Source organism: Taudactylus pleione, unplaced genomic scaffold, assembly GCF_031769625.1.
Source record: "Taudactylus pleione unplaced genomic scaffold, aTauple2 ptg000026l, whole genome shotgun sequence".
NCBI lineage: Eukaryota > Metazoa > Chordata > Amphibia > Anura > Myobatrachidae > Taudactylus > Taudactylus pleione.
The window spans coordinates 41030916-41053062 of record NW_028284428.1 but is presented as its reverse complement, the minus strand read 5'-3'; the positions used below and the strand labels follow the sequence as shown (position 1 = coordinate 41053062).

The 22147-nt window shown below is 43.7% G+C and overlaps 1 protein-coding gene and 2 long non-coding RNA genes across 4 annotated transcripts in view; 2 read left to right on the top strand and 1 right to left on the bottom strand.

Moving 5' to 3' along the window:
* The window catches only part of LOC148539327 (uncharacterized), a 43925-nt gene extending 32805 nt beyond the window's left edge, over window positions 1-11120 (bottom strand). The window contains exons 1-2 of the long non-coding RNA XR_015870265.1: window positions 10861-11120; window positions 10034-10126 (exon numbers count right to left, since the gene is read on the bottom strand). This is a non-coding gene — a long non-coding RNA (uncharacterized LOC148539327). The remainder of the gene's footprint in view (window positions 1-10033; window positions 10127-10860) is intronic.
* A 73-nt stretch (window positions 11121-11193) lies between these two features.
* LOC148539325 (uncharacterized) overlaps window positions 11194-22147 on the top strand; it is a 153964-nt gene continuing 143010 nt past the window's right edge. Inside the window, exons 1-2 of the mRNA XM_088451568.1 lie at window positions 11194-11235; window positions 11298-11448. Coding sequence (XP_088307694.1) covers window positions 11194-11235; window positions 11298-11448 — 193 coding nt within the window. The remainder of the gene's footprint in view (window positions 11236-11297; window positions 11449-22147) is intronic.
* LOC148539326 (uncharacterized) lies at window positions 11475-20359 on the top strand. 2 transcript variants are annotated; one of them, XR_015870269.1, is made up of 2 exons: window positions 11475-11745; window positions 20206-20359. It is a non-coding gene; the product is annotated as an uncharacterized LOC148539326 (long non-coding RNA). The 2 variants fall into 2 exon arrangements; XR_015870267.1 differs by lacking the exon at window positions 11475-11745 and adding an exon at window positions 19359-19442.

The window sequence follows — 22147 nt, the reverse complement described above, 5'->3', positions numbered from 1 at the left end:
ACTCTTTTCTTCTTCTCACACTACATGCGTGATCTGGGCTTCCCACCACTCACCTCTACTTATTTGGTATGTGACTGGCAGCAGCACAGACTGCGATTCCATGCTGTGTGATATAGAGTACATGGTCTCCTATTATCTTATATTCCATATGGGCACTCTCAGTGGTACCTTGTCATAGGAGGCTCCTGCAATATATACGCATACCAGGCCCCTCTGGTGTACTTGGTCCAAAAGCAGATGCCCATTGCACTTATTCCCAACCCTGGGGAGGCAAGACGGTATGCTCACATGTCATTCACTGACACTTTATAATGAGATGCAGCAGCTGCCATTTTGATATCCTAGAAGGGGGTAGTCACAACCCTATTCCTTGATATCTATACCTATCTGTCCGCTTGTACCTGGGTTAATCATTTCTTAGGTGACTTATGGATGTTCTGTCATGGATATATACACATGCTGATATATTTGTCGGTCTTACCAATTGATTGGTGTATATCTCTTTATGTTATCTTTACCAATATTATCACGAGCATAAACAATGTTTTTATGAGACGATATACCTTATTATTATGCCGACTAATGTTTCTGTGCTTACTGTAATTTTGATTAGCCATTGTGCTAGTAATGGTTATTACTCTTACTAGGATAATCAGATATCTAGGTGGATAGAGATACCACCACAGTTGATTGACTTGTTATTACTTTTACTAGGATAAGCAGATATCCAGGTGGATAGAAATACCACCACCAGAGTTGATTGACTTTATACACACTGCTTATGCTGGCCATACACTCTGCAATTATCGGGACGATCCGCCCGATATCGGCGGATCGCCGCAATAATTGCAGCGTGTATGCGGGCGACCGAGGGTTAAATATTGCTCGGTCGGGCATGCTGGATTGTCCAGCATGCCCGTCCGATGCGATATTTACCCGGGAAACTGTCGGCTGCATCGGGCAGTGTATGCCCAGCGCAGCCGACAGATGGACATTTCCTGTGTTCCTTCCTACGGAAGGAACAGGGAAATGTCTCCGCCCCCGGGGGCGGAGCGCGGATGTCGGGCTATACACTGTGAGATTTCTCTCACAGTGTATGCCGGCGACCTCTGCGGCTGGCAGGCTGCCAGATAAAATGTCTGTCGGTCTGACAGACATTTTATCTGGCAGTGTATGCCCAGCATTAGTAATATTTCACTTGGCTTCTTAATATTTGAGACCTTGCTTTTATTATATGTTCATGTCCATGTCCCTATGTTCTGTATTCATAGACGTTAGCTTGTTTGGACCTGCTGATGTATTTTAATGTATACTTAATAAAAGCTAATTATTAATCACTTTGCTATAAACCATTTACAGCTGAGTGCCCCCCAAAAAGACAGTTTTCTTTTCTCTTCTTTTACTAAGTTTATATACCCACACTCTCAGGGGGAGCACCTCCACACCCAAATATTCTCCTAAATTTCTTTTTTAGGTATTATCTCATTATCGTGGACTATTTACTATTTGCACTTATTATCCATTATTCATACGATCCTGTGCTCAAACTATTTCCCCTATGTCCCTTCCCTTGGTTTTGTTGTGAAAATTATCAGGCTGTAGGGTAAAATGTATATCACACTGATTCAGGAACCCCCGACAAAGCTTGAGGTTGCCATCAAATTTACTTGGCATAGGAAGATGTAACCAAGGGGATGTCCTGTACCCCGTATATTCAGGCACAGAAACTGGTGTAACTACTCTTACATTAGGGGAGGGCAGAGAGGTTTGCACGTTATCCTGTCGTTTAGTCATTTCATGCAGGAACTGGGCCATTTGGTGCTGCATAGCTTCCAGGTTTCCAAACGGCCTGCGATGCACTGGAATAAATCCGCTCCAGACTCCTGACCAGTGGCCAAGTCCATTGGGCCAGTGCAAACTGTGAGGTTCTGGTTTTGTTATGGACCTGAGTGATAATAGGAGCATACACTGAAACAGATTTAAAAATAAACGTGGAGTTTTTAATGAGTGGCTTAACAGACATGAATGTGGTAGAACAGAAAGTCTGGGTATAGCACAAAAGTGCACTTGGGAACTGTAGTGAGGCAATGGGAAAAAGTCCAGGTAGTGATAGCAGAGGGCAGTCCAGTATTCCTGGTCTTGTGAGGCTGAATGAATTGTGGCTGAAGAAATAAAGTCCAGAGGAAGGTGCAAGTGGAGGCAAGGTGCAGGGTAACAGCTGACACAGGTACTCAGGCAATGGGGAAGGCAAAAGGAGGAGGCAGTGGGAGAAGGCAGTGGAAGTCCAGCAGGGTAAGGAGCAGGTTAGGCGAAGCAGGCTTAGGCAGAGATCCAACAGGCAGGCGGACAAGCTCAGGAACTCTCTCTCAGCTTGTGCTGAGAAACACGTTGCACTGGCAATGCAAGGGAGCTCTGAACTCCCTTTTATACCCAGCGCCCAGCCGTGAGTGGTCAGAGAGTGAGAATGTGACACGCCGGGATTGGGGAACTAGGTCACATGGCTGAAAGCAAGATGGCGACACCCATGCCGGAGTAGAACGGAAACACCACCAGGCCTACCCAGCACAGAGTGACAATATGCCCACACAGGACCACGCACAGCCAATGCTCCCCGCCAGGCACCAGCACCACCACCAGACGCCCCCCGCCATAACATCCGCACAGTAACACCTGCTGGCCACCATGCCGAGAAACCTTGGTCATGACACTAGTCATAAGTAGTTGTAAAGAGACACCTATATTGCCCGAGCTGTCTCCATTTAGTATCAATGTTGTCAGTATAGTCCTGCTCTTGAAATCTCGGTTTCATCTTAGACAACTGTAACTCTGATGGATTATAGTGAGAATTGTTACATTATAGTCATAAAAATGTAGATACCACAAAATTAATTTTCAAAGGCAAAGGATGATGACTATCAAATGATAAAAGGGTGTTGCGATCGGTTGGCTTCCTATACAACCTGTGCCCATAACCCCTGCCTGCAACATATAGGAAATTGATCTCCTGAGTAATAATGGTTGAAGTAAACCTAGGAGAATGCAGATTGTTCAAGTAATTAAGCATATGAAGGAGAGTACTCTTAGACCCTACCCAAATAAAAAAATGTGTCATCTATAAAATTGTAATAATGCATAATATTCTCTCCAAATCTGGAAAAAATGTTGCAATTCTCAAGTATCCATACAGAGATTCGCATACGTTGGGGCCTGTGACTTGGAGGAAATATTGGTAATTGTATTTAAAGTAATTACATGTTAGTACAAATTCAAGTAGGTTAATTTAAAATTTAATTGGAGGTTCATCCCTATGTATAAGGGACAAGACTTGTCTAACACTGACAATACCGCCATCGTGGTGGATTACCATATATAAAGATGTTACATCCATCGTAACCAAGAAGGAGTTGTCATTGAATTTTTGCAGATCAGTGATGCTTCAAATTAATTCATTTGTATCTTTAAGATAGCTCCCAATATTTTTGAAACAAGGCTGCAATAAACTATCTAGATATTGTGCTACCGGAAAAATATGGAATCTCATGCCACATAATCTGCCAACCCAGTGGGTCAATAGGTGTTTTATCAATTTTAGGAAGTATATACATGATTGGGCAAATGGGATAATCTGTAGTCAGAAATCATTGCATTTTTATCAATCCAATTGTGCTATCTCAAGTAAAGCATCCAATTTATTTGTAAATGGAACCATTGTGTCGCCCTTCAGTCTGGTGTGCGTGCCAGTGTCAGACAGTTGCCTTTTGACCTCCTTATCATAATCCACAGTATTTTGCACTACCACAGTCCCTCCTTTGTCAGCAGATCTAATAGTACCAAGAGGGTTTTTTCTCAGAGTGGCCATTGCAGATTTCTCTAAATGGGTCAAGTTGTACAAAGTATGTTTCTATTTTTTAACTGACTCTTGGGTCGTTTGATCCATTAGTAGAGAAAATGTTTTAATACTTGGGTTACGATGGAGGATCATAGGAACTACTCTTCTTAAATGCATTAGAAGTGTCAATATACTACAGAGAGTCACAAACATTTTCTTTAAGTCTCAATTTAAGTGCAAGTTTGTAATTGTCCACTGACCATCTAAATTTGTTAAACGGGACAGGTGGAACAAATGTCAGGACCACATCTCTGCATGCGGTACATCTAAACTGCACATGGTACATCTCTCCAGTATAACTCCATTACAAACAGCATAACTCCATTGCAGCAACACCACTATACACAGAATAACTCCACTACACACAATACAACCTCTGCTGTACACCGCCTAACCTCACTACTATGCACTGCAATCCATCTCATCTCTGCTATGCATCACGCAGCCTCTCTGCTACACACAGCACAACCTCTCTGCTATGCTCAGTACAAACATACAGAAAGAGATCTGTGCTCAAATCAGTAGTAGACCCATAAATAAATATGATATAAATATATAATAGAATAGTCTTTGCTGTGGCAACTGCTTTGGGGTTTCGCCATGCAAGTATTTGGAAACTCCCCTACTGAAATCCTGCATTGGCCCATGTTGGTATGCCCATCATTTTAGAAAGCACCAGTGAAAAGTGTGGAGTTACTTATAAAAGACGCTGGGCATCTAAACTGCATTTCCATTTCGCAAACGTTCAGTTGTTAGGCTAAGCCTAAGCCTTGAGAAAGCTTGAACAGTGAAACACAGTGGTGTACGCAAGTATATATAGCACTTCTTCCCCAAAACTTAGCAATTCCTTTGCATTACAGAGAAGCAGTAGCTGTCACGCTAGCTAGGCTCACAGTCACGTTTAATACATGGGACCAGACTAGATATTGCAATTCAGATCCGTATATCCATCAGACCTGTGTACCCATACCTTTTATATACTTCAACGTTGTTCTGAATATCCAGGTGACAGATTTATTTGGAGTCTTTGACACATCCTGCTAAACAAGATAGTGTTTATATTAGGGATGAGCGGGTTCGGATTTTCAAAATCCGAGCCCCCCGATCCGAGCCGGGAACCGAATCCGGCTTGGGTTTTCCCGCCAGACTCGGTTCCCGGAACGAGGCAAAACGTCATCATCCTGGTGTCGGATTCTCGCGAGACCCAGAGTTTGCACATTTCGCGCCTCCCGCCCCGCCATCTTCACTCCAGTCCTGGAAAGGGTAGTGAGAGGACGTGTCTCTCTAGTGTCTGTGGGAAAGTGGCGTAGTGACCTGCTCTGTTGTATCAGTCTGGGAGTGATCTCCTCTGCTGTTTCAGTCCAGTCCAGTGGTGCTGTGTTGCTGTATCAGTCTGGGGGTGACCTGCTCTGCTGTATCAGTCCAGTCCAGTGGTGCCGTGTTGCTGTATCAGTCTGGGGGTGACCTGCTCTGCTGTATCAGTCCAGTGGTGCTGTGCTGCCGTATCAGTCTGGGGGTTACCTGCTCTACTGTATCAGTCCAGTCCAGTGGTGCTGTGCTGCCGTATCAGTCTGGGGGTGACCTGCTCTACTGTATCAGTCCAGTCCAGTGGTGCTGTGTTGCTGTATCAGTCTGGGGGTGACCTGCTCTGCTGTATCAGTCCAGTGGTGCTGTGCTGCTGTATCAGTCTGGGGGTGAGCTGCTCTACTGTATCAGTCCAGTCCAGTGGTCCGGTACTGTGCTGTATATTCAGTCCAAATAATTTTTACTGGGGCTGCCCTGTATAGTGTAGGGCTACGGTGCCCTGTGCTGTGTATTCACTCCAGTCTCCAAATAAAAAGGGGATATTTAATTCATCCAAATAATTTTTACAGGGGCTTCCCTGTGTGGTGTAGGGGTACGCTGCCCTGTGTATATTCACTCCAAATAAAAATGGGTGATTTAATTCGTCCAAATAATTTTTACAGGGGCTGCCCTGTGTGGTGTAGGGGTATGCTGCCCTGTGTATATTCACTCCAAATAAAAATGGGTGATTTAATTCATCCAAATAATTTTTACAGGGGTTATTTAATTCATCCAAATAATTTTTACAGGGGCTGCCCTGTGTGGTGTGCTGTGTATTCACTCCAGTCTCCAAATAAAAAGCCTTAATGTGCCCTTAGCTGGCGCTGGATATACAATAATGTCTCAAATTGTACAAAAAGGACTGGGGGCGATTAAGAGAATTTAAGACAACCTTAAAAGGATTAAGTATTGTTCTGGTTTTTTTACATCACCCTTTATTGTATATCCAGCGCCAGCTAAGGGCACATTAAGGTTTTTTGTATTGTATTCTATGGGTTTAGTGAGACCCTTATTTTTGTGCCTATAGGGGCTGCAGGTATTGCGCACCATATACGTGACCTTTTTCTTTGTTCCAAATAAAAAGGGGTTATTTAATTCATCCAAATAATTTTTACAGGGGTTATTCACTCCATAAAAATAATGCACTCCATAAAAATAATGGAGGACACAAATTTGGAGGATAAAACAGGGAAAGATCAAGAACCACTTCCTCCTAGTGCTGAAGCTGCTGCCAATAGTCATGACATAGATGATGAAATGCCATCAACGTCGTCTGCTAAGGCCGATGCCCAGTGTCATAGTAGAGGGCATGTAAAAGCCAAAGTTCAGTAAAATGACCCCCAAAAATTAATTTAAATCATCTGAGGAGAAATGTAAACTTGCCAATATGCTATTTACGACAAAGAGTGGCAAGGAACGGCTAAGTCCCTGACCTATGTTCATGACTAGTGGTTCAGCTTCACATGACGATGGAAGCCCTCCTCCTGCTAGAAAAATGAAAAGAGTTAAGCTGGCAAAAGAGCATGCAAACTACACCAGCAACTCCCTCCTCGTCAAATTCCTCCTCAATCAGGATCGGAAGTAGTCCTGCAGGCCATGTCACTGACTCTCCTATCCGGGATTCCTCGGGAGGATCCTGCATTGCTACACCTACTGCTGCCGCTGCTGCTGTTACTGCTGGGAGTCGTTCATCATCCCAGAAAGGAAGTTGGAACACCACTACTTCTTTTACTAAGCAATTGACTGTCAAACAGTCCTTTGCGAGGATGATGTACGACAGCAGTCATCCTGTTGCAAAGCGGATAACTGAGGCCTTGACAGCTATGTTGGTGTTAGACGTGCATCCGGTATCCACCATTAGTGCAGTGGGATTTAGACAATTGATGGAGGTAGTGTGTCCAAAGGTACCAAATCCCGTCTAGATTCCACTTCACTACGCAGGCAATACCGAGAATGTACAGAGACGTCAGAAAAAGTGTCCTCAGTGTCCTAAAATATGCGGTTGTACCCAATGTCCACGTAACCACGGACATGTGGACAAGTGGAACAGGGCAGACTAAGGACTATATGACTGTGACAGCCAGATGTATCACCTTACGCAGCAACAACACCAGCGTCAGCAGTAGCAGCATCTCAGAAACGCCAGCTCGTTCCAAGGCAGACTATGCTGTGTATCACCGGCACACCACCGACAACCTCTTAGAGAAACTGAGGGAAATCATTGCCCAATGGCTTACCCCACTTAGACTCTCCTGGGAAGTTATGATATCTGATAATGCCACCAATATTGTGCTGGCATTACATCTGGGCAAATTCCAGCACGTCCCATGTTTTGCTCACACAATAAATTTGGTGGTGTAGAATTTTTTTTAAAAATGACAGGGCAAATTTTGGGCCATTTTCGCAATTCAGCGACTGCGTGCCGAAGACTGGAGCGCCAGCAAACACTCTTGAACCTGCCCTGCCATCACCTGAAGCAAGAGGTTGTAACGCGGTGGAACTCAACCCTCTATATGCTTCAGAGGATGGAGGAGGAGCAAAAGGCCATTCAAGCCTATACATCCACCTATGGAGGGGGTATGCACCTGACTCAAGTGCAGTGGAGAATGACTTCCGTGTTGTGCAAGGTTCTCCAGCCCTTCAAACTTCACACGTGAAGTCAGTTCAGGCACTGCAAACTTGAGTCAGGTCATTCCCCTCATCAGGCTTTTGCAGAAACAGCTGGAGAAAGTAAAGGAGGAGCTAAGACGCAGCGATTCCGCTCGGTATGCGGGACTTGTGGATGAAGCCCTTCATTTGCTTTGCCAGGATTCGGTGGTCAATCTGTTGAAATCAGACCACTACATTTTGGTCACCGTGCTCAATCCTAGGTTTAAAGCCTGTGTGGTGTCTCTCTTTCCGGCAGACACAAGCCTGTAGAGGTGCAAAGACCTGCTGGTGAAAACACTGTCAGCTGAAGTGGAACGTGACACGGCATCAGCTCCTTCTTCATTTTCTCCCGCAACTGCGGCTGCCAGGAAACAACTTAGATATCCTAACCAACCCACTGGCAGTGATGCTGGGTAGGCAGGACCAAGTTCGGACATCTGGTTCATACTGAAGGACCTGCCAACAATTTCTGACATGTCTGCTGTCACTGCATATGATGCTGTCGCCATTGAAAGAATGGTGGAGGATTACATCGGTGACAGCATCCAAGTAGACCCCTGTACAAACTGGCTCTATCTTACCTAAGTTGCCCCCCCTCCAGTGTATACTCCGAAAGAGTTTTTAGTGCAGCCGGAAACCTTGTCAGCAAAAGGCTTAGGAGGTTGCTTCCACAAAATGTGGAGAAGATGATGTTCATCAAAATGAATTATCAGTTCTTCCAGGAAGACCAGCCTCCAGAAAGTACAGAGGGACCTGTGGTGGTGGATTCCATTGGGGACAAATTAATACTCTGTGAGGATGAGGAGGTACACAACACTGAAGAGGGTGAGGAATCGGTGGATGAGGACGACATCTTGCCTCTGTAGAGCCAGTTTGTGCAGGGACAGATTAATTGCCAGCTTGTTTTGTGGGGGCCCAAACGAACCAATCATTTCAGCCACAGTTGTGTGGCAGACCCTGGCGCTGAAATGATTGGTTTCTTAAAGTGTGCATGTCCTGTTTATGTAACATAAGCGTGGGTGGGAGGGCCCAAGGACAATTCCATCTTGCACCTCTTTTTTTTCTTTGCATGATGTACTCTTTGGGGCCTAGTTTTTCAAACTGCCATCCTGTCTGCCACTGCAGTGCCACTCCTAGATGGGCCACGTGTTTGTGCCACCCACTTGTGTTGCATAGCATAGTCATCCAGCTACCTGTGTGCAACCTTTTGGCCTAAAAACAATATTGTGAGGTGTGAGGTGTTCAGAATAGACTGGAAATGAGTGGAAATGAATATTATTGAGGTTAATAATAGCGTAGAAACAAAAAAAAACAAATTCTGTGATTTTGGCTGTTTTTATGCTTTTTTCCAAAAAAATACAGAACCAAAACCAAAACCCGGAAGGGTGGTTTTGGCAAAACCAATCCAGATCCAAAACACGAAGAAAGATCCAGAACCAAAATCATAACACAAAACACGAAAAGTGACTGGTCTACACCCCTAATTTATATAGTGCGCCACCTCATTCACCTATATTGGAGTGGCTGCTCTAAAGGGTAGTTACCAATCCCCTAAAAGCAAGAATGCTCAAACATGGACAAATCTGATAGAGTGCCAAAACTCCAATAGAGACAATATACAATTTGCAACTCCCCGTTTAAATAGTAATTTATTAGCAGTAAATACTGTATAAGCTACCATGAAAAAAGGTATGATCAGTCCCACATGAAAACCATAAAACAACAATGTATAAATATTCAGGAATTTCACATGTAATGATTTCATGTAGAATACCACATGTAGCCAAATGTAACTCTTGTGCACATAAAATGTGATCGTCACTTTTCTCCTTTCAATGCATCAAACAGCTTTTGCAGTACATTTTTTCTTTAAACAGATCCCTGTAGATCTCACAATCAATAATAAGGATATTTCCGATGTTATCATATATATGTATATAATATAACAGTCAGTATAGGTGGCACTCCCATGTGCTGCAAACAATGCTCCAGGTGCCCTTCGGAGAAGCTCCACAGCGTGGGCTCCAATATACAAACACACCGGCGGCACTTTGCATAAATAAAGACTCAGACCAGCAGGCAGAATATCATCAACGTTTCGATGTTGTTACATCGTCATCAGGATAAAAAATGACAATAACACACACTTACTTGTACCATCACCACTCTCATGTGCTCTGCTGCGGTTTCCGGGTCCGTCCTGGCAGCGCCCACAGATGACGTCACCTGCGTGACCAGTTACCGCTACGATGTGAAAAAACATAAACATGAAGGCAATTAAATATGGGACAATCATATAAATTAACATTCAAATCGGCAATCAATGTAAGCCTCTGGTCAAAAGTATATTATAAAACCCATGTTGCTATTGGTAACAGTAACCATATTCATCCCACACATTAAGCTGAAATCAATGTGGCATGATGTTTCTAATGGAAGCCACAACACTTCTTCACCTGTATAGTGTTAGAGGTCATACCGGGCAGAAATCTCTACAAACACCAAAATAGATCATATCCAATTAATTAAAGATATTGAAAAATGTAAATATTCTTCACTAGATAAGTTAACTAGATAAGTTAACAATCTCTAGTCTAGCTAGAAAGCCCCTGGTATCCTAAAGGTTAAATAACAAATGTTACTTTATAAAAAAACAATGCAAGCCAAGGCTATCATTCAATCCTTTCAGATATAAAGTGCCAAGGTGATAAATCCAATGTGACTCACATTGAAGTAACTTTTTAGAGCGATCGCCACCCCTGCTAAGAGGTGGGATATGGTCTATTAGGATATACCGTAGTGTGGAAATATTGTGTCCAGCCTGTGCAAAGTGCCTGGCCACAGGCTGGTCACTTGTACCAGAGATTATGGCTGCCCGTATTGCTGAGCGATGTAATGCCATGCGCTCCCTTAAGGTCCGGTCAGTTTTTCCCACATACCCAAGCCCGCAAAGACACGTAATAAGGTAAACCACAAACCTAGTGGTGCAGGTAAGCCTGTGTCTGATGTCAAAGCGTTTACCACTGTATGGATGTACAAATGTGTCACCCGTTGTCAAATACCTACAGGTGAGACATTTAAAACATCCATTCTTTTGTCTTAAAAAGTGCCGCTCTTCATTGCTATTATGACCCCTCTTGATATCAGTTTTTACGACCCAATCGTGCAGGGGCGGATTGGGCCACCGGGATAGTTCCCGCTGGGCCGGTCCCCTAGTCCCTCTGGTGGGCCGCTTTGCACTTTGACTGACCGGCCGGAAGCTCTGATAGCCGCTACCGCGAACGGAGCTCAGCTCCGAACGGGCAGCCATCATGAGCTTCTGCGCATGCGCGAAACTAACAGCATCAGCAGTAGTATGTGAATTGGTCGTGGGAAGGCTGCTGCGGATGTCCAGCCGCAGCAGCTTTTCCCATAGGCCATTGGGGAGCACGTGAGTGACACCTCACGGCTCCGCCTTCACCTCCAGCAGACGCCGGTGGCCAGTGCCAGTGCAGGATCCAGAAACGGGAAGAGGAGAAGAAGCAGTGCCAGGACAGCCACCCGCGGGACTCAGGCAGTGGCACTCTGTAAGTCACAAGCTATACCTGGCAGCAGGGCCCCGGTGCTAAGTGACTCGGCACACAGCGGTGTCCCGTGCTCCGCTTCCACCCCTTCCCCACACTGCGCCCTCCCCCATTATATTATCAGAGCCGTAGCTGGGTGGAGGGTGGAGACATTTTTCAGCCAACTCCCGGCGCCCCTGCGTGACCGCAAAAACGGAACATGCCAGGAGCTGGCCCTGGTACCTGGATTCACCTGGAATGAAAGCTGACTCAGAATTACATTCTGATGTTATCCAGATTTTATAATGTCACCATATGTAGGTAATGTCAGTATTATCCCACTTCGGGTGGAAGTCTGTAAATTACACTTTTCTTACTTGACTGCCAGCCCTCAGATAAGTAGTATAATGTGAGTCAAGTATAATTCTATCACAGAAATATATTTTGTTTATTCACTACTACATTAACCTGCAGCCAACTTGTTCTTATTTAAGAAGATAAATTAGCAATCAGTATTAATAAGTGTTAAAGTATATTGAATGCATTATTGTGTTTTCATTATTGCTAGTATTGCCTATGACACTGAACCATAGAAGACTGATAGATATACAGATGATTGCTAGGCCTTATTAGACAAACTTTTAGGGCAGATATTCACTGCATGTTGTAAATTAAGCACATTGGAGCGTTTTAAACATTTTGATTATGTATATTAAGTCCATCAGCGTTTAATGTCGGTTATTGTAAGTAGTGTGAGCCAAATATCATATCTTTGAGTCTTTGTTAATGTGCAAGCTTTGCTTATACTAAGCATGCTGAATGCAGCAGCCTATGGTTTAAGTATCCCACACTGTGATTTTGGGGAGTTGTATTGCTGCTCTGCGTTAAAAAGTATTGAAAGAATCATATGATATATATAATTTTCAAGGTGTCCTATGTTTTTGTTTTACTTATATATCATGCAGGGTTGGGTACGGAATACCTGCAATCTGTAAACCAATAGTCAATATCCTGACCCAACTAGTGTCCTAAAATGTCCTAACCCCTAACTCTCCCCCTAACCATCCCCCCTGCAGCCTAATCCTAACTCTCTCCCCGCAGCCTAATCCTAACCCCCTTCCCCCTACAGCCTAGCCCTATCCCTCCCTCTAGTGCCTAACCTTCCCCCTAACCCGAATACTTACCATTTTGATGCCGGTGGCTGGGATTCTGGCACCGGGATTCCGACTGCTGGGATAGTAAAAACATCCCATCTTGCATATTGACATCTATGTAGGTTGCACATATAGCAATTAATTGTCCAGAGGTGATTATGCTATTTATAGAAAATGTGTGTTGTGTGTGTTTATATATATATATATATATATATATATATATATAATGCAAACATGCTGGCACTCCATATTATATTGTCATTACTTGCCCAGGTGTCATCCAGGTTCCACGTTCCAAGCCCAAGTATAACTCCAACAAATTGCGGGGGGATCGGGGCGTGTGGCTGTGGACGTGTTACCATGGTTACCATCCTAGCCTGTGGCGTGTGCTGGTGATGTCACCATCCTGCGCCATGAAGAACGCTTGGGTGCACGTGTGGGGATAATAAGAGATATCTCTCTGTGAATTCCTGGTATATGACCTAGTATATGACCTGTGAGCATACCTCCCAACATGACTTTCTGGTCCTGGACTTCCCTGGTAAGAGGTGGGGCTGCAGCGCAGTTCAAAATTTAAATAGGGGAGCCACACTAACTAATTTCACACACTGCCAAACATCACTGGCTGGGACTCACTGGCAGTTGGTGTGACTCCCCTATTTGAATATTGGACTGTACTGCAGCCCCAACTCTGAGCCGCCATCAATCATAAATTACCAGGGAAGTCCAGGACCAGAGCATTGTGTCTCTCCTGGAGAGGGTCATGGTGGGAGGTATGTGTGAGTGCCACATAAATATCAGCGGCACTCACGGGCCTTTAAATGAAGAATGAGTACATTACTAGAGGGGGGTTTCCAAATGCTTGATTATAGAGCAAGTGTGGTCAATCCATGAAGAGGACATAATTATCACTTTACCAGCATTAATATGCGTCATACAAAGTGTTTTGTGTGTATCATAATTCCAGCATATACAGGACCAGCGATCACAGTAAGCCATTATATGCGTCATACATAGTGTATTGTGTATCATAAATCCAGCATACACAGGACCAGCGATCACAGTAACCCATTATATGCGTCATACATAGTGTATTGTGTATCATAATTCCAGCATACACAGGACCAGTGATCACAGTAAGCCATTATATGCGTCATACATAGTGTATTGTGTATCATAATTCCAGCATACACAGGACCAGCGATCACAGTAAGCCATTATATGCGTCATACATAGTGTATTGTGTATCATAAATCCAGCATACACAGGACCAGCGATCACAGTAAGCCATTATATGCGTCATACATAGTGTATTGTGTATCATAATTCCAGCATACACAGGACCAGTGATCACAGTAAGCCATTATATGCGTCATACATAGTGTATTGTGTATCATAAATCCAGCATACACAGGACCAGTGATCACAGTAACCCATTATATGTCATACATAGTGTATTCTGTGTCATAATTCCAGCATATACAGGACCAGCGATCACAGTAACCCATTATATGTGTCATACATAGGGTATTGTGTGTCATAATTCCAGCATATAGAGGATCAGCGATCACAGTAACCCATTATATGTGTCATACATAGTGTATTGTGTGTCATAATTCCAGCATTTAGAGGATCAGCGATCACAGTAACCCATTATAAGCGGCAGTAGGGACATCCTGTCTGAGCTTTCACATGTGGGCACCATTCCAGTGTGTCGACGCAGGTCACTCCCTCTTTTCTTACTTTAAGTGCCTTTATCTGTCCTACATTTACCCTTACAGAAATACGCATATCGATTTTTATATGGTGTGTTTAGTTTAGTTCTACATTTATAAATAAAGGGTTCCCACATCACTGTGTACTTACAAAAAACATGCATATCTGTCCATCTATCCCTCTATGCATTAATTGCCATATATTTAATATTGATGGTGTAGGTACATTATACCCAGGTGTGGATCACAGAAGATTTGTCTCATATGCAAACACATGGTTGCACCCATTGTACGTGTTTAGGTTACAGATCTGGGGTTTAAAAAAAAAAAAAAAATTGATAAAAAGTTTTTAGAAACAGCTACAATCATGTAATTTATGCAATCCAAAACCTGAAACTCGGATTTAAAAACTAAATTCTGAACCGTGAAAAGATCAGAACTGCGACTTGGAATTATCCGGATTCATGAAATTCGGGCAAATTTGGATTAGGCAGGATGTTTATAAATGTATTTATTTTTTGATAATTGCTATATTCTATTGAACTTCTGAAGGTTTTTATAGTGAGTGAGATCAGCTGATAGAAGGGGAGTGATATTATGTAAATATGCATGGCCCTTTTGTAGTTATTTTATACAGCAAGCAGCACTATGGCATAGTAGTATACAGCATTGTGGGCCTGATTCTCAGTCAGACACAGTGACAATGCTGTATGCAGTGAAGCAATGTTTTCATCTGGTCTGCACGGCACATACATCCTGATGGTGTGGTACAGAGTCGCAACACTTAGATGCGCACGTGAAGAAGTGTATTAGAAATGTGTTGGGCTTTCCTGGGCAGTTACAGGTTTTTGGCTAATCAGACACAGATGTAGCGTTGTATGGGTGTGACACAGACGTATTGCTGAAAGTGGTTGTGTATAGAGATGTTGAATTGTTCACATTAGGGGCCAAACTCAGACGGATAATCTGCACCTACCATAGGGCTGGTACGACTGATAGTGACATCTAAAGATGCACATAGCATGATTGCAGTGTCTGTAGACACTGACAGCGGGCATCTCAGTCCTTCCATATTAGGTCGCACGGATGTACACCAGGGAAGCGGCATTAGCATATAGTCACAGATGAAACTGAAGCAAAAGACACAAGGAAGGCCCCAACTGCATCCAACTCAGAATCAGACCCTATGAGGTAAGATACTGCCCCCCTCAGACCACGCCCCATCATCAGACCACGCCCCAATTAGGGCTGCTTCCATAAATTTCCCGGGCTGGTTTTCCATCCCAATCCGCCCCTGCAATCGTGGATATTCTTACCCCGTGTATAGCATGACATAATCATGCTATTGACAAGGTTCAGGTCGGGATCATTTTGTAGAATGGGCCAATGTTGCTTGGATATTGTACCTATCGTGGGGCTGAAAGTATTGTAGTGATTCACCCAGGGTATACGGGTATCATGTGTGGTTTTAATTTTAGAGCTCAGTAGATCTTCCCGAGATACCAACATCGCTTTCTCTTTGGCAACCAATAAGGAATTCCTATCATACCCCCATTCCAAAAATGTGTTAACCATTTCATCAATTTTAACACATGGTACATCAGGATCACTGCATATACGTCGTGCCCGTAAGAATTGTAAATACCTACAGGTGAGACAATTGAGACATTTAAAACATCCATCCAGGCATCCAGGAACTTTGCACAGGCTGGACACAATATTTCCACACTACAGTATATCCTAATAGTCCATATCCCACCTCTTAGCAGGGGTGGCGATCGCTCTAAAAAGTTACTTCAGTGTGAGTCACATTGGATTTATCGCCTTGGCATTTTATATCCGAAAGGATTGAATGATAGCCTTGGCTTGCATTGTTTTTTTATAAAGTAACATTTGTTATTTAACCTTTAGGATACCAGGGGCTTTCTAGCTAGACTAGAGATTGTTAACTTATCTAGTGAAAAATATTTAAATTTTTCAATATCTTTAATTAATTGGATATGATCTATTTTGGTGTTTGTAGAGATTTCTGAATGTTAATTTATATGATGGTCCCATATTTAATTGCCTTCATGTTTATGTTTTTTCACATCGAAACGTTGATGATATTCTGCCTTTTGGTCTGTGTCTTTATTTATACAGAGTGCCGCCGGTGTGTTTGTATATTGGAGCCCCCGCTGTGGAGCTTCTCCAGAGGGCACCTGGAGCATTGTTTGCAGCACATGGGAGTGCCACCTATACTGACTGTTGTTTATGGGTCTGCCTTTTTAGAAGGAAGAGACTGATTCAGGGAATAGGCACCCATATATTTTTGTGCAGTATCTACGGGACATTCCTATATAGGTCTGTTATATCTTGTCAGCATGGCTGAAGGAGGCATGGATATGGACGATGACGTTTGTGAGGCACTGAATCTGGCCATATTGACTCAGGGACAGGTACTGTCGTTTACTGACTCAGAAGCAGAGTCAGTTCTTTTTAAGGAACCTTTTGATGATGTTGACAATAAATTGCCGGAACAATTATATCGGGACTGGTTAAAACTAAAACAGAGGGAAATTGATTACTTCTATCACGGGGTCTCTCTCAGTGAGTACTACAAAGAAAAATGCATACCACGTGGCTTCCGTGTGAGGAATTGTCCGACCATAGGTCGCAATAATGTGGCGTTCTGTAAACGCTGGATTGCCATCCTTAATAAATGCAGTTATGATCTGATACTGCTTGTAATAGAGGAGGCAACACGAGAACTTAATCTCGTCAAAGATAAAATAACTGCGTTCGAGGTGGCACATAAGAAGACATTAGAATCCGATACTAGCACTAATTGGCTTGATAAGTTAACCACACAGCTAGCCACATACAAAATGGACCTCATACAATTTAAAAAATTTAAGAAATCTAAGGTCATTAATGATTATGAATTTAATCGGGTCTATATGTGGACCAAGGGTGGACAACAGCAGTTTGAAAGATCGAGGAGACGAGGTCCCAGGCGCTTTACACCTGAATCCGATCTTGCGCTGGATACCGCTACAACAAGTGATTTGGATAATAGCCACAATGTACGGGGTTTTTCCCCTCTACCCCCTTTAGGGGCCCACATACAAAAGCCCCCACGGGATCCCGGAGAACGTTCACATGCCGTGGCCGACAGTGGTCGAGGAAGAAGAAAACCAGGGAGACCACCACTGTTCAAGAAACGATAATCTTTAATCTATCAAAACATCCACTGACTGAGACTGAGACTAAGGTATTGTCCAGAGGACTACCCTTTGTACCAACGGTAAAATTTGATGGCTTCTCTTGGGAGATAGAAAAATATAAACTAAATCGTAAACTAAAATTACATGAGAAGTACAATGGTACTAAAGCACAGGATAGAACTACAGCGATCTCCGACATTCCATTACCTGTTAAAAAATTGGCACACAGATCTATGTATGACCCTATTTCTAATAAGCCATCTATTAGGACCTACATTAATATGATCGACAGAGATATTAATAGAAGATTGTCTAAGAGTAAACCTCAAGTGTCACACAATTTGAGTAAGGTTGAATTTAAGTCTTTAAAAGCTTTATCCTCCTACAATGATATTGTCATTCGACCCGCTGATAAGGGCGGGTCAATTGTAATCCAGGATGTTTCTCAATATCGTACAGAGGTTATTAGACAGTTGAGTGACACTGCGGTTTACTCTTTATTACATGCGGATCCAACTTCACGATATAGGGATAATTTGCTTTTGTGTTTACAGGACGCAGTGGGCAAGGGTGTTATTTCGCAGGAACTATGTGACTCCCTGGTTCCCAGGTTTCCCATTGTTCCTGTGATGTACACATTGCCCAAAGTGCACAAATGATTAAAGAATCCCCCCGGATGGCCGATAATCTCGGCGCGGGGGTCACTTTTTCAATATGTCTCTGTATATTTGGATACCCTGTTACAGCCGTGTGTGGTGGGACATCCACGGTTTTTGATGGATACTACCTCCTTTTTAAACAGGCTTTTGGCCTTGGGTGATGTTCCGCCACACAGTATATTGTGTAGTGTGGATGTCACTAATTTATATACGATCATACCTAATGATGCGGGGATCAAGGCAGTCCACAACCTAATAGTTGGTAACCCTTTATATATTGGTCCAGATGTGGAACTGATAGCTCATCTTTTGCAATTGATCCTCACACACAACTATTTTGTTTTTGAGGGCAGTTTTTATCTCCAACGCATGGGCTGTGCAATGGGGTCGAATATGGCCCCATCGTACACCAATTCGTACATGTTTTCGGAGGAACACAAAATCTTTTTTTCTTCATCTAATATATCTGAACATATTTACATGTATGCCAGATATATAGATGACATCTTTATAATTTGGACAGGTTCACAACAAGGTTTTATTGATGTCATGGAGAAACATAATGCTACAAACAGCCCTATCAAATTTACATACAGTGCAAATAAGGATCAGATTACTTATTTAGATGTGGAGATCTATAACCATCAAGGTATTATCAGCACGTCTCTATACAGTAAACCCACAGACAGAAATTCCCTTCTGCACGCAGAGAGTTTTCATCCGAAACCCCTGAAATATGGGTTGCCGTATTCACAATTCTTACGGGCATGACGTATATGCAGTGATCCTGATGTAGAATGTGTTAAAATTGATGAAATGGTTAACAAATTTTTGGAACGGGGGTATGATAGGAATTCCTTATTGGTTGCCAAAGAGAAAGCGATGTTGGTATCTCGGGAAGATCTACTGAGCTCTAAAATTAAAACCACACATGATACCCGTATACCCTGGGTGAATCACTACAATACTTTCAGCCCCATGATGGGTACAATATCCAAGCAACATTGGCCCATTCTACAAAATGATCCCGACCTGAACCTTGTCAATAGCATGATTATGTCATGCTATACACGGGGTAAGAATATCCACGATTGGGTCATAAAAACTGATATCAAGAGGGGGTCATAATAGCAATGAAGAGCGGCACTTTTTAAGACAAAAGAATGGATGTTTTAAATGTCTCAATTGTCTCACCTGTAGGTATTTGACAACGGGTGACACATTTATACATCCATACAGTGGTAAACGCTTTGACATCAGACACAGGCTTACCTGCACCACTAGGTTTGTGGTTTACCTTATTACGTGTCCTTGCGGGCTTGGGTATGTGGGAAAAACTGACTGGACTTTAAGGGAGCGCATGGCATTACATCGCTCAGCAATACGGGCAGCCATAAACTCTGGTACAAGTGACCAGCCTGTGGCTAGGCACTTTGCACAGGCTGGACACAATATTTCCACACTACGGTATATCCTAATAGACCATATCCCACCTCTTAGCAGGGGTGGTGATCGCTATAAAAAGTTACTTCAATGTGAGTCACATTGGATTTATCACCTTGGCACTTTATATCCGAAAGGATAGAATGATAGCCTTGGCTTGCATTGTTTTTTTTATAAAGTAACATTTGTTATTTAACCTTTAGGATACCAGGGGCTTTCTAGCTAGACTAGAGATTGTTAACTTATCTAGTGAAGAATATTTACATTTTTCAATATCTTTAATTCATTGGATATGATCTATTTTGGTGTTTGTAGAGATTTCTGACATGTTTAATTGGTCTGACACAGGTTTCTGCCCGGGATGACCTCTAAGACTATACAGGTGAAGAAGTGTTGTGACTTCCATTAGAAACATCATGCCACATTGATTTCAGCTTAATGTGTGGGATGAATATGATTACTGTTACCAATAGCAACATGGGTTTTATAATATACTTTTGACCAGAGGCTTACATTGATTGCCGATTTATTGTCATTTGAATGTTAATTTATATGATGGTCCCATATTTAATTGCCTTCATGTTTATGTTTTTTCACATTGTAGCGGTAACGGGTTGCGCGGATGACGTCATCTATGGGCGCCGCCAGGACGGACCCAGAAACCGCAGCAGAGCACATGGGAGTGGTGATGGTGTGTGTTATTGTCATTTTTTATCCTGATGACGATGTAACAACATTGAAACGTTGATGATATTCTGCCTGCTGGTCTGAGTCTTTATTTATAATGAGTGCCGCCGTTGTGTTTGTATATAATCTCCACACTGCCTTGAGATGAATAAAAGTGTAGGAGTAGATAAAGATGTATAGCATATAATATGGATATACTGCGGGCTGTTTGTAGTGATCCCAATAGTTGTAAATGCAGCTACGAATCACTGGGCCTGATTCAGACCCGCTCGTGAGCGCATATCGCTCGCAAGCGGGTCGATGTTTGGCCCCTGCGCATGCGCGAGCCCCTGCCTCTCCGTCACTCCAGGGCTCACTACAAGACGGGGTGGCTGTCGATGTTGATTGACAGCTCGCTCCGTTTTGTAGGCGGGGAGGGGCGTGGCTGCACAAATGCAGGCGTTCCCTTAGGAACTCCTGCCATTTGTGGGCGGCCCTACTGGCATCACTCGTGTCAGTAGTGGAGTTCCTGCTCTATTAGAGCAGAAAGTCCACTCGGGCTTGCGAGACCTGAGACCCTACCACAGGATCTCCTTGTAAGCCCGATGGTCGCGATAATCGCAACCATCGCCAGGCCACTCGCAAAAGCTGTGGGTGGTCACCCACAGCTATGCGAGCAGCCTGGATGCCGACACTAAATAAAAACAAAACACCCTGATTCAGAGCGAGCGCATGCAAATAGCGTGCACCTCTGAATCAGGACCACTGTGGGGGTCATTCAGACCCGCTCGCGAGCGCAGGACGCTCGCAAGCGGGTCGATGTTGCCCCACTGCGCATGCGCATGACGGAGGGAGCTCCGTTGTGCGCATGCACGAGACCCGGATAGCGACGGGCTCTCCGTCGCTCCGGGTCTCGCACCAAAGGGGGCGTGCTGTCGATGTTGATTGACAGCACGCCCCCTTTGGTGGGTGTGCCGGGGGCATGGCTGCCAGACGGATGCCATGGGAATGCCTACCATCTGAAGCCGGCCCCACTGACATCACTAGTGATGTCAGTGGGAGTGATTTTGGCTCTGATAGAGCCAAAATCACTCCTGGGCTTGCGGCAGCGAGACCCTACCGCAGGGTCTCCGTCGCAAGCCCGATGGTCGCGATGGTCTTGATCATCGCGACCATCATCATGGACGCTCGCATAAGCTGTGGGTGGTCACCCACAGCTATGTGAGCGTCCAGGAGGACGCTCCATTTTCATGGAGGAGGGCCCTGATTCAGAGTGAGCGCTCTGGTCAGAGCGTTCGGCTCTAAATCAGGCCCTGTGTCTAGTCCATATATACAAATAATTTCACATACAGGGCTGTTAGTGTTTCTCACCCTGTGAAAGTATACACTTTTCCTCCACTTCAGCAGCAAAATATGCAGCACCAATCAGTGAGGTGGTTCACAGGAGCTCTGTCGCGCAGCGCCGCTGTGTCAGTGCACATTCCACACTGCACTGTGGGCTCTGCACAGATTAGAGATCACTCCTCCTTCTGGGTTTGAATGGCAAGAATAGTTCTCCATAGAATGGTGGTCAGGTGCTTGGCTGATAATGAGGGGTGTGCTGGTTCCAATTATAAATGCATAAGGGGTGAAAAGACAACATATCTCTCTAGATAATTTCCTTAGAAGGATCCTGCTAAACAAGCCTTAAGATTGCGCTAAATATATACCATATCCCTGCACATCGCTATATGGGAAATTATAGCAGATGTGTTAAACATATCAATCAGTGGAACCAGTCTATGGCTCCATAGAAAACTTTGTTTAATTCTGATTATAATCGTTTGTATGTGATTCTCCGCATTCCTCTCAGTCGTCCCCCAGTAACGCCTACACCGGTT